Source organism: Lagenorhynchus albirostris, chromosome 6, assembly GCF_949774975.1.
Source record: "Lagenorhynchus albirostris chromosome 6, mLagAlb1.1, whole genome shotgun sequence".
Classification (NCBI taxonomy): domain Eukaryota; kingdom Metazoa; phylum Chordata; class Mammalia; order Artiodactyla; family Delphinidae; genus Lagenorhynchus; species Lagenorhynchus albirostris.
The window spans coordinates 70,090,184-70,106,940 of NC_083100.1; the positions used below are offsets into that span (position 1 = coordinate 70,090,184).

Sequence of the window (16,757 nt, forward strand, 5' to 3'; positions counted from 1 at the left end):
ACAAAGGAAAATCAGTCTTCGCTGTTCTATGTGGCAGACAAAACTCCGCGGAACGCCGTCTAGTGGCGAAATCGCCCAGGGAAGGCAAATCGGTCTTGTTCCCCCCACCAATTTTCACTTTAATTGGAACTTTGAAGCCTCTTTGCAGCTGTCAAATTGCAAAGGGGATACACGACCGTCTCTGGGTGGTGGTAAATTTCGTCCCATAACCTGAGACTGGCCCAGACTAAGCAAGAAAGTTGAACCATTCTCCACCTCTTTCTTGGATCTCGTTTCTCTGGACACAAAAGTACAAAAATCGCTTCTCCAGGAGGTAAAGGCAGAGCTCTGCGGACACCTTGACTAAGACGCAGCGACCCCCCAGCTGGAATATCCACATTTCTGTATTTTTTTTCTCAAGGGATGGGGATCTGGCTTGGGCAGGACTGGCACAGGAGTTCCGTTGTAGAAAAGACGGGAGTGGTGCCCCCCAGATACCTCCTAAAGCAAGTTTTAAGCTCAGTGGTTAAATACCGACCTTTCACGAGTTTGCTCTATGAGTCCTTCCCCCCCTCCAACCCCTCCCAAATCCCCCCAAAACAATCCACTCAAGAAATGTAGGCCATCCTGTGTATTCATTTACGGATTCACCACTCAACTCCAAGGCCTCGTATTTAAGGACCGGAATTTTCGACAGCTGCCTAGAGCTGCGGTCAACAGCCTATTTTGACAAGCATTTAAATCACACCCTTTTCTTGCCCAAAGCCTCCCTCCTGACTTTGTGAAATTTAAAGAAATTCTAAATTTCGTATTAAAGACCCTCCTTTTTCTGCTCACGTTATTTCCTACTTAAAGATATAAGGAAGTGTCTACATTTTCCTGAAAAAAAGAAAAAGTGCAACAAAGTAAAACGACTCACAGGGAACTAAGTAGTTGTAAATAAGAGGGAAAAAAGTAATTACTGGTAGTGCTATAAAACAAATTTAAGAAGAAAACGGGAGGCAGTTTCCACTAAACAGACTGCCCCATATTGGAGTAGGGACAGGCTATTCTTCCTTAACCCTTAAAAATAATCGTCTACAATTAAATTATTTTCAAACTGTAAACTGCTTTCAAACACCATAGCATTTTACCAGATTTATTTTACTTGTTATACACAGACGATACAAACGAGCAAAAAACAAAACGTTTCTCAATGGAGTGTGTACTTGTATAAATTATTCAGTTCACAGACAAAACGAAACAAATATAAAAATCACAACATTAGATTTACAGAAGAGCCAAAATATACACACGTTTAGACCCTGAATTCCTATCAGGAAAAAAAATCCCCCCAATGGACTGAATCTAGGTTGAATATTGTGTATGATGCATATTTCACATTAATTTTAAAATACAAAAAAAAGTATAGGTTTGCTACACAACATTAGAAATCCTACTAATCTATTTTCAGGGGGATTAGTGCTCCTTATCAAATATAACAAGACTTAGTGGGAGGGGGAAAAACAGTCTTACTTGCATTAATGCTAGTGTTTTCCCAAGGAAGTCAAATTGCAGCTGTTTCTAGGTGTCGGGGAAATCATTTTCAAAACTAAAATGCAGTAAAATATACAACTCACACAATTCATCTTCACTAGACTACACTATAGTTACCAACAATTCAGTCATCTATATCATTAGTAGAATATTCATTACAAAGATTTACAGCATATAAAGGTGGAGGGGGGAACTGAAAAGATACTCAGAAACAGTTCGTCAGCATATGTGGCATCTGCACAGACCAGTGATGGATTTGGCACTTGGGGAAAAACAAATAAGGCAAAAGAATATTGCTGATGTCGAGCTATTCTGTTTAGAAGTAAGGGGTAAAAAACATATAATTCCAGTTAGCTTTGCTTTGCAGGCATCATGCCACCTAATCGACTTGCCTATGAGAAGACACCTATCCTTTACAGGTGTTCGGTCAGATTCTCCTTAGCTATTTGTGTGCAGTAGGGCAGAGTAATTATTTCATGCAACGGATTGAGGAGAAGTGAGAAACCCATCATTATCTAGTTTTTCAAGTTTCAAGTTTTCAGAGCCTCTTAGAATATTGTTAATTATCCCACCAGAAAAAATGTTAAAGGGGAGGGGGGTGGAGAAAAAGGCAAAGAAAGGAAAAGAAATGAACGAGAAGGTTAAGCATGAACTGGTTTTGTGCCTTGACGATGAGAATAAAAACTAGCCATTCGTTACAGTAAATTAACACTATATACAGTCATTTCACAGGCTTTGTTCCACTAAAATTATTAACATCCCTACCATCCATCCATCCATCCACTCGGGGATAAGAAAGGACGCGCTGGGGGGTCCAGGTTCTAGAGTCAACATCCTACGGTTAATGGGGAGGCCGAGATTTGGCGGGTCGGAATAGCTGCTGCCTGACAGGACTGCCCAGGTCTCCTAAAGGTGAAGAGTTTCATTACCAAAAAGGGAAGGAGAGGGTGAGAAAAAGACGAGGGGAAGGGGAATTGTTGGGAGGATAACTTCACAGAAGGTTCGGAAGTAGGAAAACCAAAAGGTTTACAGCCAAGTTGAAGGTCGGTGCGCTAATTGCGGAAACTGCTGTGCAAAAAAAAAAAAGAAAGAAAGAAAAGGTTAAAATTACACTCGGAGACCTGTACTAATCCGCTGCAGACGGTGTTCGAGGGTCAAACAAACTGAGGGGGCGCGCGAGTGGGGCGTGGGCAGGAGGCGCAGGGGGAGAGGCGCGAGGGGCTGGCGGGGGCCCGGCCGCGGCGGGGCGCGGGGCCGAGGCGGGCAGGGGCGGCCTAGCTGTGCGAGTAGAAGCCGTAGTAGCCGCCTATGTCCTTGGCGCAGTTCTTCTCGCAGTCCCGCTGGGCCAGCACCTCGCTCTTGAGCGGGGACGAGCTCTCGGACACGGGCGTGTCAGCGGGCGAGATCCGCCTCCGTTTGGCCTGCTCGTAAATCCCCGAGTCGCTCGAGTCGATGGACTTGATGGAGGAGGGCGTCTCGATCCAGCTGGAGTCGGACAGGTCCTTGGGCTTGGCGTCCTCGGCGCCGGGCGGCAGCGGCGAGCGCTCGGCGGCCAAGCCCTCGGCCTCCTCGCCCAGGTAGGGGTTGGCGCCGGCCATACGCGCGGCGGCCGCGGCGCTGTTGGGCCAGCAGGGCAGCACCGAGCCCGACTTGGCGCCGCAGTACTGCGGGGGGCTGCGCGCGCCCCAGCCCGACGGGTCGGCGTAGTAGCCGAGCGGGCGGCCCGTGCAGCCAGCCGCCTGCAGCGGCAGCGCCTTCACGCCGGCCGCCGCGTACGAGAGCAGCGTGGCCGCGTTGCCCGCGAAGTCCGTGGCCGTGTCGTAGGCCGAGGCGGCGAAGTCCAGCCGGTTGTTGGCCGGCGTCACAAACCAGCGCTGCGGCGACGGCGCGCCCGGGTCCTCGGCCTGCTGCGGCGACAGCAGCCCGTTGGTGTGCGGCACGCTGCGGTCCGTGCCCGGCCCGGGGCCCGCGCCCGCGCCCGGGTGGAAGCGGGCCTTGGCGTAGTTGCTCACGAACTGGTCCTGCAGGAAAGAGCCGGCCATGGCGTAGCGGGCCCCGGGCACGATCTGCGAGCGCGGGGAGTCGTTGGGCGAGGGGGTCAGGCGGTCCATGTCGCAGCCAGTGTAGATCCTGCGAGGGAGGGAGAGAGAGAGAACCGAAGGGTGGCGCCAGGTCCCTTCGGGGGGCAAAAGGGAAGGCCACCCCTGGTTGCCCACCCACACCATCTCCACGTGTAACCTGCCGCCGTCCAGGATGGAGACAGACAAAAGGTAACAGACCTGCATCCTCTCCAAAATAAATCGTGAAATTATAAAGGAATCAATCTGTCTATTCAGGGACCTAAAAATGATACAGGTGAAGAGGAAGGCTTCCCTCCTCTCTTGCGTTCTCTCGCCAGGTGCACAGGGGGCCCGAGAGAGGAGCACAGCAAGGGATTCTCATCCCACTTCTCCACTGTATGTGTACACATTATGGCAGATTTACCCAGGAACTAAGGTGTTATTTGCCCAGTGGGCCTTTCTTCTTCGGTGAGAGTTTCTGAGCGAAATTTCTAAACAAGTCACCCACTTCCACCCTTTTAAGACCGCTTTCCTCCATTTGACACACGCGCGGGCCCCCCAGGTACTGACAAGCATCGGACTGGTTTTCGCCAGTCTGCTGAGACCCGGGAGGGTTACTGCTGCAAGCCTCCGCAGGACTTACTGTCTTGTTTTCCCCGTGTGATCTTTCAACCCCCAGCTCCCGACCACTAATACAAACAAGAATTACTACTTGGAAACAAAGTCATCAATCAGTAAAACTCTTTTGCAGAGGAAAAGCATTCTTTACTCTGACCTTCTTTCCCCAGCTTTTGATCTGTTACTGGTTAAAAACAACAGCAACAACAACTTGGGGGGCAAACTCTTGAAGTACAGTTATCAACCTCCGCCAAGCAGTCTCCCACTAATAATAGCTCATCCTTATACAACTTGATTATGTGTACCAGGCACCCTTGTCTAGGGCTGTACAGACAGTAATTTATTTAACCATCACAACAATTTTCCAAGTTAGGTACCATTATTATCCCACTTTACAGGTGAAGAAACTGAGGCAAAGGGAAGTTAAATAACTTGCCCAACCCCATACAGTAATTGTGTTACTAAGAATTACCTTAAAGAAAATAGTCAAAGATTAGCTCTAGGCCCTGGGCCTAGAAAATCCCATTCGAATTGAGAAGGAACCAGAGATTGGATCAAGATTGGTCGAAGTATTTTCTCATACACATACACACATGCCTCCCTTTTTATTTAGCTCACACATAAATGTTTTAATCTTTAATCAACAGACTGTTTTGAAAGAGAGCCTCAGTCTTGTCAGACCTCAATCCTTTGGGGAGGAGATTCCCTGGTGAGTGGCCAAGCAAACCCCCTGGCCCCCCTGAACTCTTCATTGCTCTCCCTGTTTCTCCAAAAGTGAGCCAGGCCCAAATAACCGCATGAACAGTGGAAAGGGAGTGTCATAAACCATTCTACTCTTCTCTAACCCATAAATGTCTAAGATAACCACTTGTACAGTTAAAGAAGCTTTTTATGAGAAATATATAGTGATTTAAGAACCAAATGGAGTGTTTTTTTCCAACAGAAGTCAGCCAGAAGAGGGGCAAGTGAGTGTCATGCTGTGGCTGCTCAGGTGCAGTTTGCTTACTGCACAAAATTTCCCTCCTGAAATTTAAGTCCAGCCTCAAATAAGAACAAGTAGAGGGAGGCAGGAAGGGAACATAACCAGCAAGGTGCAAATACCTTCTCTGTTTACCACCACAATATTTTAAAAAGAAAAAAAAAAACAACAATCTGCAAAAGATACAGTTTATATGCCCATCCAGGTCCCAACCCACTTGGGATTACTGAATTGATTTGTGCAAAATAAATGCTTTGGAACAGATGTTCACAGCAGAATTAAAAGCTCAAAATCTACAAGACCCCCTAGTACAGAGACCAATATCTCTGGTCTCATGGGCCACACACTTTCCACTGTGCTGAGCCCACCTTTTTTAGATTGTGAGGAAGGACTAGAGTAGCCAAGTTTGTTTTTTTCTGGGGAATCACACTGATGAGGCTTGCTTCCTTTGGACCACTTTTGAGGGATGCACATGGCAGTTACAGGCAGTACCATCCATGACTGTCTTTTCAATTTGTTATAAAAATATCAGGAGGGAAGTTCGGTATCTACCTGGAGATAGCCACTTGTCTCCTCCACAAATTTAATCTGTTCCTAGTCAAAGACAGATTCAACTTTGTAGTTCTATCCCAAGCACTTAATGCAAGCCATGAAATTAAAATGTATGTATTCTTCCCTTCTATGGTCAGAAAAAAAGTGAAGGGATCACCATAATCCAGATTTAGATTTTGCTATATAACTCTATCTGAACTCCTAGGCACTATACCTGGGCTCTGAGGAAGAACGCTAGAACAAGCCCAGGAAGTATTCAGTTTACACCTACTGTTGCCCCCAGAGGACAGCATTTTGATAGAAAAGACATGGAGTAGGTAAGTGATGCCTGGAGAAAAGGGAACCAACACATTTAATTAAAACGCACCTAGATAAACACGATAAGAGGAAATATTTTTCTTTCGAAGCATAAATAATACACAGCAACAGAACCTGGGTCCTTCCCAAAGCCTGAAGTGACTGCAGTATCGGCTGTGCTCGTGAACTTGCCTGTAGTGGGTGCACATTTTTATTCAGTCCATAGTAAACTTGCACAGGAAAAGCTATTACACAAAACTTGGAAATGGGTAAATAAAAGTCACATATGCCAAGGAGACTGTAACAACTGCCAGAGCCACATGCACTTTCAGGCAGACTCGGGTGGTTTCAGACACAGACAATCTGAGCTGAGCATCTGCAGTGCCACATACAACTCGCGCACCCGGGAACCAGGGCGGCTTCCCCAGCCAGCCAGTCCCCGAGCCCCGCCAACAACTTTGTAATTCACGCAAAAGCTAAAAATAGGCAGAGGAAACCTTTCACCAAAACCACAGAAGTACTAAGCCAGGTCACCAGAGAGAAGGGGAGCCGACAAAAAGGAAAGGAAAACCTCGAAAACAGCCCTGTCTTCACACTTTCTAGCTTCCAAAAGCCTTGTACAAAGCAATGCACCTTTGACCTAAAGCCCAATTCCACAAATTTGAGAAAGTGCAAAACTACTTACGTGTCATAATTATCCCGAAATCCTTTTGCAAAGGGGTTGTGATCTATTTTCAGTTGTGTAATCTGGAAAAGAGAAAAAAAGATTAATACGATTTTACATTCTATACAGAGGATTGGGTGTTTAAGGATATGTCATCTGCCGCTTTTTACAGGGGCTTACGGCCCACAATTTCATTAAATAGCAAAGTTTCCCTAATTGAAAAATTTGAGGGAATGGGTGGAAAGGAAAAAAAAGAAAGTATGATGAAAGTTATGAGGAACATGTTTAAATTAATGGTGACTAAAACTAAAGAATTGCTTTCAATTATCTCTCCCATGTGTTCTAAATTGGTTCAAATGCTCATTTTTTTTTAAATGCTTGTTACATAATGCCCTTACTCAGGCAAAAATCTTTAAGGGGCACTTGAATTCATCACTAAAAAATGTTGCGTATCTTAAATGTTTCATCATATTTTTAAAAATTGGTCGCTTTTGATACACAACTTGAAGAACCCACAAGCTGCAACTTAAAATCAGTTTTGATTTAAAATAAACGCATATTTTTAACTTCTAATATTTTCATTTAAGTTTTTAAAAAACACCATCAATTCTAGTAGTCAAATCAACAGTAGTAAAATAAGTTTCTGCAAACTTGCAAATGCTTAAGTTCAAACTGCTAGAAAACTCACTTCGTAGCCCCCAGTAATTTATTGTAGGTTTTAAATATATGAATGTGGGTTTCTTTTGATCACCCAGAAAGTGATACTTGAAAACTAAATAAAAATTCCCAAGAGGCCCGAGAAATTCTGGTCACCTTAAAGGTGGCCCGGGTGACCCGCGACGGAGACGAATAGGAAGCGTTTTCCCACCGGCTAGGTGTTTAGGGAAGGTGCCCAGCAGGCCCCTAGCCCTACGCCTAAAAGGCGCAGCAGAGCCAGCTGCGGCTGACGTTAGTGCCAGAGCGGGGGATGGCCGGGGGTAGCGGCGCGGGCCTGGAGAAGCCGGTGCCGACCGCCGCGCGCCCAGCCCCCAGGCCTCCTTACATCGGTGTTCTGGTAGGCGGTGACGGCGATGAACTGAGTCTCGGGAAAAGTGAATGTCTGCACGCGGCCGGGCTGGCTGGTGTCCTCCGTGCCGTCCTCGTTCACTTCCACCACATGCAGGCGGGGCTGGTACTTGTGCAAGGACTGCAAAACCACCATCTGTCCGGCGGAGAGAAAGGGGAGCGCCGGGCGGCGCGTTAACGCAGCCGGCGTGCGCGGGGCTCTGCGCCGCCCGCCGCGCGGAGGCTGCAAGGAGCCCGCCGCCCCTAGTAACTGATAGCGGGCCTCGCCCGGCTGGTGACTGGCTGGCGGGGGCAGACCAGCCCTCGCTGCCCGGGAGCACGGATCGCCCGAGCACGGGAGGAAAACCAAACCCGACCGCCCGATCCTCAGGGCCCTTCTCCCTGTCCTCCTTTAAGGAGAAACAAAGATTTTCACAACCTGCAGATCCTGCGCGTTTCCTTCTCAAAATCAACCAAGTATTTGTACTTGGGAAGGTTGGGAACTCGGGAATTGGGCGAGAGGGGGGGAGAAGAACAACTTTGTAGATTGTTTAATATAATTTCGGAGGATGGAAATAGAATTTTTTAGAAGTCTTTTTAATGAAGCAAAGAAACGTGTCCAGTTTCTCATGTTGGTTTAAAGTGATGAACTGGATCTTAGGGAGGGGGACGAGTATGTATAAGTAAGTGTGTGTGTGTGTGTGTGTGTGTGTGTGTGTGTGTGAGAGAGAGAGAGAGAGAGAGAGAGAGAGAGAGAGAGAGAGAAAGAGAGGGAGAGAGAGAAATGAGCGCTTGAGCCACTGACCTGCCCATTGTTGTTTGAAGCTCCTTTGTTGTTTGTAAGTTTTAATTTTCCAAAAGAGATTTCTTGACGCATCCAGTGAGCCCCCGTGTTGGGGGAATCCGGATGCATATAGACCCGATTTCCTAGAGAAAGAAACAAGTTGTTTACATGTGCCCCGGGCACTGCCCAGTCTTAACTCCTCACCACGTAGGACACACACACATATACACATACGCACACCCCTTATTCCACTGTGAGGCCCATTAGCTGGGGCTTTTTAGGCCGTGCTTTCTTCCTATTAACTGGGATGATTAAAATTGCTTTTGCATAATCCTCCCCCTTCTCGCGGCTCAGTCTGTCCCCCTATCCCCCTCGTTTGCTTTTAGAAGTCATTGGCCGATCGTTTTAAAAGTCGCTCGAGCCAGTCCACAAAGGCTTTAATTAATCATTCTCACCTAAATAAGTGTCAGGAAAACGTGTTAATTGGAAGGACTTGCCTTGCACATTGGTGTCCGCTTTGCCGCAAGGAACCCATTTGCCTCCTTGAAACCTCCAGTGATTGGGATCCGCCAAAATCACATCCACAAAAATATTGTAATGAGCCGTGGGATCGAGACCAGAAATGTTAAAACTTAAAAAAGGAAACATGCGCCTATTTAAATTAGGAAGGGGGGAGAAAACAAGGGGGAAAAACATAAATGTTAAAGATTAAATGCAAGAAGCGAGGCGCCAGATAGCAAAGCAAAACTTGTTCTCTCAGCGTCAATGAGCGAATGTTTGCTGGGTTGGAAAAGGGGTGGTGGCGGAGGAAAAGAAGTGGGGCTGAAGTCGGGGAGTCGGCAGGTAGCACTGCCCAGCTGAAAAGCGAGATTGGCGACCCGAATCTCCACCTGTCGGTGCATCGGGCGTTGATGCGTCCCTCCCATCTCCCGGCCACCGGCCAGGGCTCTCCCCCTCTCTCTCGCTCTCCTTTCTCCGGCCACTGACTGGCTCTCCGACCACCTTTCTAGAGCGGGACCCCCCTCCCCGACATCACCGCGGTGGCTAGACCTTCCACTTTCCGTTTTTCCAACACCAGCCAACTCTAGGACGCGCCAGAGCGCCTTCCACTCTGCTCCCGACCCCGAATCTTCGCTGCCGCGGCGGTCACAAGCCGGGTGCACTTGCCCCCGGACCGCGCCTGGAGCAGCGGCAGCCAAGAACGTAGCATTACCTGCCCTGTTTGGTGATGATCATCTCCGTTTGGTGCCGGTGAAATTTCAGCCAAAGGGGCCTGTTGCACAGGTACACCTGCGCTTTGCCGGGCACCAGCCCGGGCTGCGTGGAGGAGAACTGGTAGAACGGGGCTCCTTGGTAGGAGTGGCCGTACTGCTGTGGGTAGGGGTAGCCGGCGGTGGGGTAGCCCTGCGGTGAGGAGTTGGACAGGAGGCTGTTGTAGGCTCCGTTGGTGATGACCGGGTGGTGGGCCATGTAGCGGCTTGGGCTGCCGATGGAGAAGGCGGGGTGCGCAGGTCCGTGCTGCCCGGCGTACGGGAACATGGCACTGGGAGCAGTGGCCGCGGACTGTGGCTGGCTGGACTGAGAGAGGAGGTAGCGATCTGCAGCAGAGCCATCGAAACTGTGACGAAGCTCAGAGACCCCGTCCAAGACAGGAGAGAGTTTACTTCTCTGGACGTCCCCTGGTGAGTCCTTGGAGTCAGGAAAATTGTCTGTATCTGACTGATTCGTCATCCCCCTGGTAATTTTTTTCAGAGGTGAACTTCTCTCCAGGTTGTCAGTGGTCGAGATAATGGGATGATCGTGCAAGACGAGCTCAGATCCGCCTGAATGTGGGTAGCTGCTGCTCACATTGAGAAATTTCTTGGAGAGCATGATAGAAGGAGAAAGGCAGTGCTCCAGCTGCATAGCTCTGGAACCTGAACACTCACCCTCCTGTCCCTGGTTTTTAAAGTCCTATTTATCATAAACTAGAAATCCACAGACCCCCTCACTAGACAGAAAGCACTTCAACCAGCAAATGCTTCTCAAAGGTTTGATTTACTTTTTTTTTCCCTGGGAGAAGAGATTGGCCAATTGACACTATGCAGCAATCAGAAAAGGCTCACTTTTGATCTTGCTGCTTGTGCAGCCGATGAAACGGCTCCTGCCATTGGTTAACTGCTGACAGTAATTTAATTAGATAGACATTAATTAGGATAATCACCTGGCTCCTGGTCGCTGCGATCATGGCAAACTGAAGGGGATGATTTTATTGTTGGCTTGGGGGTGGGATGGGGAACGTGTGTTAGTTTTACGTGAGCACTGTTGTGTCACCTTTAAGCTTTGTGACCACTGCTTTAGGAAGATTCAAAGATGTGCAATTTACTAAACATTTTCCTACCTTCTCCCCCCACCTCCCTCCTTTGGAGCTGAGGGGCGGAGGAGGGAATTCAACGATGCTAGGAGATTTTTCGGATCTGAATGAGCCAAATATTCAGTTGAATGTAACGATTTCAAGTGCAAAGTATACAAAGCGCGAGCCGGTGGCCTCTTCTCGCCCTGTAAAAGTTCCAGAGTCTGTCTTTTCCAGTTAATACAGAAGCACAAGACACCTGACCCAGTCCTTTGTGAGCAGGTCCTGTGTGTCCTCCACGAACACCCCCACCAACGCACACCTTTTAAACTACATACATACATAAATAAATCACTGCTGCTGAGAGCCACCTCCATGAGAGAGAGCGGGAAGGGGGAGTAGTGGGGGAGAAAGGCAAGCAACTCAGCCCCCCCCATCCACCCACCTCGGGAAGGTTCGGTTTCTTGGTTGAGCACAGAAACAGTGACAATCAATGATCTCCTTTTTAAGTTTTGAAATAATCATAAGCTGTCGGGCTGAAGTGCCTTAATGTAGTTGCTGTGATGTTTACGAGGTCTTCCCTAAATATTTTATCAGCGAGCTTGGTTGCAGATTATCTGAAGAGCATCTAACTGGGGGCAGGCGCCATGCATGCCTCGCATGCCACTGCACTTCCTTCTCTCTGAGGTACGGCCTTGGCGACAGGTTCAAAAGCCTCGCCAGGAAAAGAGAGGGCCGGGTCCTCGCGCAAATGGGTTCCCTAGAAGCGTTGATCTGGGGAGACAGAGTGGAAGTGGTGTCAACGCAGTGATCGTTACGGAAGACTCTGTGTGTGTGTGTGTGTGTGTGTGTGTGTATGTGTGTGTGTGTGTTTAATGTTTATATAATCTGGAGGGGAGAAAAAGAATCCATGCCAGTAATTTTAAAATGAGAAAGAATCTAAAGAGGAATAGAGAAAAGAACCAGTTTAAAAGGATGTTGGCACAAATCAATAGCACGAGGCCCAAAGCAGCACCGAGGTGTAGGAAGAAATCTCCCAGTACTGGGTCTACAGAGGAGCCCAGCCCTCCGCCCGAACCAGAAGGCCAAGAGGCTTCACCGCTCTACGCTGCTTCCCGTGGCCGGCACCCGCCAACCTGCCCTCCTGTGGCTTTCCCGGGACGCCGAGCCGCGCGGGAACTAGGAGGAGGAGCGCAGCGCCGGAGCTCAGCTCGGCCCTGCGAGCTGGCTGACTGGCGGGCCGGCTCCACGCGGGGCACTGCGGGGGCAGGCGGCGAGAGAAGCCGCCCCCGCGCCCGGCGCTCGGCCCCAGGCCAGCCGCCCCGCTCTGGCTCCATTGTCTAAGGTCCCCGTAGGCTCCCCAGCACCCTGGCGGTCCCGAGAGGGAGCCGCCCACAGACCCGGGGAGCGCGGGGCGAGCGGCCGCTGGCGCGGACCCCGGGGGCACACACTCTTTCCCTGCCGGAGGCTCGGCCTGGGCGCCTCCGCCCGGTGGAGCTCGTACCTTCCTCCGAGAGAGTGCATCTGCCTTCCTCGGGCCCGGCCGCTCCCTGAGGGAGAGCGGCGCCGGGGACATTGGGTGGGTCTGGCGCTTTGCAGAGAGGGTCTAACCCGACTCGACCTGCGCCTAGGCGGGCGCATTTTGAGAGCGCCGCCTCTGGGGGCTGAGCGGGCAGCGCTGAGCCCGGACTGCGCCCCCGAGGCGGGCGGGAGCCTTGGCCGCAGAGGGCACCAGGCGTGGCAAGGCCCGGCGAGCGCGGCCCAGGGCCGGAAGGGTTGGTGCCCAGATGTCCCGGACTGGGAAAAAAAAAATACAGCCAGACCCCATTTTCCTTTCGAAAGCAAATCTCAGCTCGTGGCCAGGAAGCTTCACTAACAAGCAGGGCCTTAACTGTTGAGGCGTTGGGGTGTGGGGGGAGGGGACAGCAGCTATGACATTATTGGACGCTTGGTTTTCTTTGCCTTTTACCTTTCACCACCATTTCTCCCGAGAGCCTGTGGCCTGGTTTTGGCTACTCTTGCTTTCCCCTTTTTCGATCATTCACTTCTTTGTCCCCGAATGCCTCTCCACCCCCTCCTCGGTGGGACAGAGCCTTCAGTGTGTCGCAGAAAGGAGAGACTCTACCTGGACTCTTTTTCGGGTTTTGTTATTCCCGGTACCCTGAACTGGCTTTTTAAAAAAATGAAGAATGCTAAAAATGACTGTTAAAGTAGAGGAAAGGGAGAGTGCCTCCTCCTCAGAGTTTCTAAGGAATTGGATTAGGAGATAAATGTGCACTCTCACTTAGATTACCAGTACTGAATTCAGTGATTCCTCACATACAGGCTACGTCTTTAACATATATGCTCAAGAAGGAAAACAGGCTTTTCTCAGAATCAGCACATCAGCTCTTGAATCATACTTCCATAGAGCTGGTCTTCTCAAACTTTAGAAGTGCTTATGCACCACACCAGGATTCTTGATTCGGATTCAGCAGGCCTGTATTTCTAATGAGCTCCCGGAAGACTCAGGTGCTCCTGGTACAGGCAGATGGCACTGAATAGTGAGGCTGGAGTTTTTGATGCCCCCATACTAGGCTAAGTGGAAAGCGGGAACATCTCTGTATTAGAGGCAAGAGTTTTGGTTCTAGTGCTGCTTTAGTGCTGCAGAGACCGGTAAAGATGCTCACATAAACACACACACACACACACACACCCTGAAGTGGTTTATTGAGCTTGTGATTAAATAAGTTGTTTCAGTGCCTGCCTCGGCCTGGGTTATCAGGCTGCTGCTAAGATAGCTGTGCATTCCAAGAGAAAGGTGTTCACTGAGCCTTAAGACATCCTCATTCTGATTGACTCCAAATCCACAAAACTGTAGGTTTTTGCTAGGAGGGATTCTGGTAAGGTTTTGAAATTGGGAACGTCTCCAACATGAACCAAGTGGGAGAACATGGTATGTGACTGTGGGAAGTCCCGGAAGATGAGGTGATCAAACAAGAAGAGCAAAAGGCAGGCCTTGTGTAAGCCTTCTCAGTCACTTTACTCACTCAGGAGCTATTTTTCAGGGGACTAAAGTGAAAGAAAGAAAAAAAAAAAAAAGTAGTTTCCAATGCAATGTTGAGAATAACCCTTGTATTACTGAGGCCTTCTTCTTTGGACATATTGTACAAAAATAATCTTGACTAGCTTTTCACACTATCTGTGAAGAAGTCACAGAACCTGATTTATGTAAAGGGGAAAATCATGTATTAAAAAAACCCGAAACACTTGCACACAAGTTTAAATCAGGCAAAAGGAAAATTTCTACAAACTTCAACTCATATTTTAATTGTAAATGGTTAGCTGTTATAATCCCAACAATTAATACATATTACAAGTCCTATATAAAATATACCATCACTATATTTAAAAGAAGAAACCACAGGACAATCAAGAAATGCTCAGAATACCTTATTCCACCAAAAACAGAGACTGTGAAACATAGTGGGAATTTAAGCCACTTCCACTTTTAGTTTCTGGTAACTTTTCATTAGGCAACCAAGAACAGCCTAGAATTATTCAAATAGGAGAGTAATTTGGTTCACCACATTATTCATACTACTCTATCAGAGGCTGAAGCTCAATTCTAAATCCCCAAGTAAATTCCCTCTTTAATGAAGCCTTAGAAACATTCTTACCATTTTTCACAAAGAGAGAGACAATTAAATCTTTGTCTCCATGCGTTTTGCACATTCTTTGGTGTACCCAGTATGGTGCTGTACCATGTGTGAGTACTTATGTACATCAGGTTAGAAACAGGTTGAGGGACGAGGTCATCTATGAAAACTGCCATTAGTCAAATTTTTGTCTTTATCAGAAAACTGGGTACTTCTAAGTTAATTTAAGAAAGATGAGAGAAAACAGTAACAAAATTACTGCTTATGTGCTCATGATATTCAATTCACATTATGGCTACGTTTCTCGTTTTGCTTTGAGGACACTGCACACCTTCTATGGCTGTTTCAGCTGGAAGTCTAGTGAAGTTTTGCAGCAGGCAATTCCCAGACAATCGCAACACTGTTGGTGGAATGTACTCTTTAAAAAAAAAAAAAATCATCAAAGTCTAAATTTAAACTGCCTCCCTTTTCTCCTTATATGTACCCCTCTGAAATACTGAAAGTATAATCTGTTAACAAGATATTGAGTATTCAATATTAACTTGTGACAAATATTTTTAATAAAATATGTCAACATTTTTCTGGGTTACTCACTAATGAGGTAGCCACTCTTTAATGGCAGTCATTTTACATTTGTGAAGTTTTGTTATCACACTGATGTTTTATGTGTTATCTTAAATTACAAAGGAAAACATATCTTTGTGTGAGATTTCCAGTGCACTGTCAAATGTTATTCTGTCAATTCCACCCAGTGCCAAAAAGACCTCAGGAGACATAGACTGTAAATGTATTTTATTTTGTAAGCAACAATCAAAATATATTTGTGTTACTGATTTCTTCAAATATTAAATGGGATCTTAACAAAATTTGTCCACTTTGATGTATTCTTATACAACTTTGGAATCTGCAAAGACCCTGACTAAAGAAACAGAAGTAATTGCACAACGGAGACTGAAGGTGTTACAGTGCTGCAAATGATGCCAGATGTCTTACATTTAACCAAATACACCTTCAGAGGTCCCTTGATTTTGAGCATTAGGAACAAGAGGACTATACACTGAAAGTATCACTAAGAGCTTTTTGCATTGCTTTATTTAAATACAACAGTATCCAACATAGCTGCTAAACACTGGACAATATTTGAAGTCATAAGTACATCCACATGTTCCTCCAAATGACGTTTGGGGTCCTAAAAGAAAAAAGGAATAAGGAAAGAAAAAGAAAAAAGAACCATATTACTGGTAGATGAATTATTTAGATTTTTTTTCAGTAGCTGATGAAATTGGTAAAGAAAGCCAAAACTAAATTTATATATATTTTACAATTTAACTTTCCCTATATATTGTTACATTTTCAGGATTTCTAAATCTGTTAAAATGTTAAGGAGCTGATAAAATAAAGACCGATTTACACAATCGATGTTATGACTCTGCAGCAGAAATGATAGTCACAAGGAATTCTATACAAATCCGAAATCATCTGATTTTTTTAAAAAAGCATAAGCATTTTATCTGTGTGTATAAGCCTGATTATGTGTGTATACTTTCTGCCATTCATATATACTGAATGTCTGAGGGGGTACTTTACTCAAAGCAGACATACCAAAAGGAAAGAGTTCAATGTGAATTCTCATCACTTCCTCTGTAATTTTAATTTAATTCCTATGTAATTTTAATATTTCAGGAATAGTGCTTTAAATGATTCAGGAAATATTCTTGGATCAAAAGTCACTGTTAGTAATTTAAAAATTTAAATACAATTTGGATCAATTCTAAAATGTTAAGGATATTTCGTGTAGCTATTTTGAAAAAATGTATCACAGAAAAGAATATAGGTACAATCCATTAATTTAAACCTGATCAAATCTGTATTTGAAACATCTGAGTTAAAAACAAGACTTAAAATTGCATTGTAATAAAGGAGGTTAAGTTTAAATGCTTAATATACATTTATGTTTAAGGCTGAGCTGATTGAAATATTTCAGCTAAATTTGAAAGCTTTGAAATAAAGGATAGATACTGCACACAATAAAAAACTTTCAACTAAACCATTATTTTCTTATATGTATTTTGCTAAAATACCAAGACTCCTAACTTTAAACAAATGTTCACCACTGAAATTACTTCTTGGCTGTTCTTTTCTAAACTACAATTTCAATACGCTTGATTTCTTTAAAATACCCAGAGATACAACACGCTACAAATAATTTCAAATAACTAGACCACAACACTAAATTTTCTTTATTTCAGAAATAAGCCTTAGGACATTTTAGGT

General features: G+C 46.3%; 2 protein-coding genes across 4 annotated transcripts in view; both read right to left on the reverse strand.

Moving 5' to 3' along the window:
- Positions 1–2,789: 2,789 nt before the first annotated feature.
- On the reverse strand, positions 2,790–10,418 carry TBR1 (T-box brain transcription factor 1). Its single transcript, XM_060151485.1, has 6 exons — positions 9,727–10,418; positions 9,011–9,165; positions 8,535–8,656; positions 7,728–7,886; positions 6,707–6,768; positions 2,790–3,645 (listed from the first exon to the last, which is right to left on the reverse strand). Exons 1-6 carry the CDS (start codon positions 10,416–10,418, stop codon positions 2,790–2,792), a joined length of 2,046 nt encoding a protein of 681 aa, XP_060007468.1.
- A 4,842-nt stretch (positions 10,419–15,260) lies between these two features.
- Positions 15,261–16,757, reverse strand: part of PSMD14 (proteasome 26S subunit, non-ATPase 14) — a 94,966-nt gene continuing 93,469 nt past the window's right edge. For all 3 annotated transcript variants that reach the window (XM_060152770.1, XM_060152771.1, XM_060152772.1), the window contains one exon: positions 15,261–15,672. In XM_060152770.1, the coding sequence (XP_060008753.1) occupies positions 15,574–15,672 (99 nt within the window). In that variant the 3' untranslated portion in view covers positions 15,261–15,573. The remainder of the gene's footprint in view (positions 15,673–16,757) is intronic.

What these genes read in the sequence shown, in the direction of transcription:
- TBR1 (XM_060151485.1), bottom strand. Translation starts at nt 10,418, where the DNA reads ATGCAGCTGGAGCACTGCCTTTCTCCTTCTATCATGCTCTCCAAGAAA. An exon ending in ATCATCACCAAACAGGGCAG is followed by an intron (nt 9,166 to 9,726) that starts GTAATGCTACGT and finishes TAATTTAAATAG; the next exon opens with GCGCATGTTTCCTTTTTTAA. An exon ending in CTTCAAACAACAATGGGCAG is followed by an intron (nt 7,887 to 8,534) that starts GTCAGTGGCTCA and finishes TCCGCCGGACAG; the next exon opens with ATGGTGGTTTTGCAGTCCTT.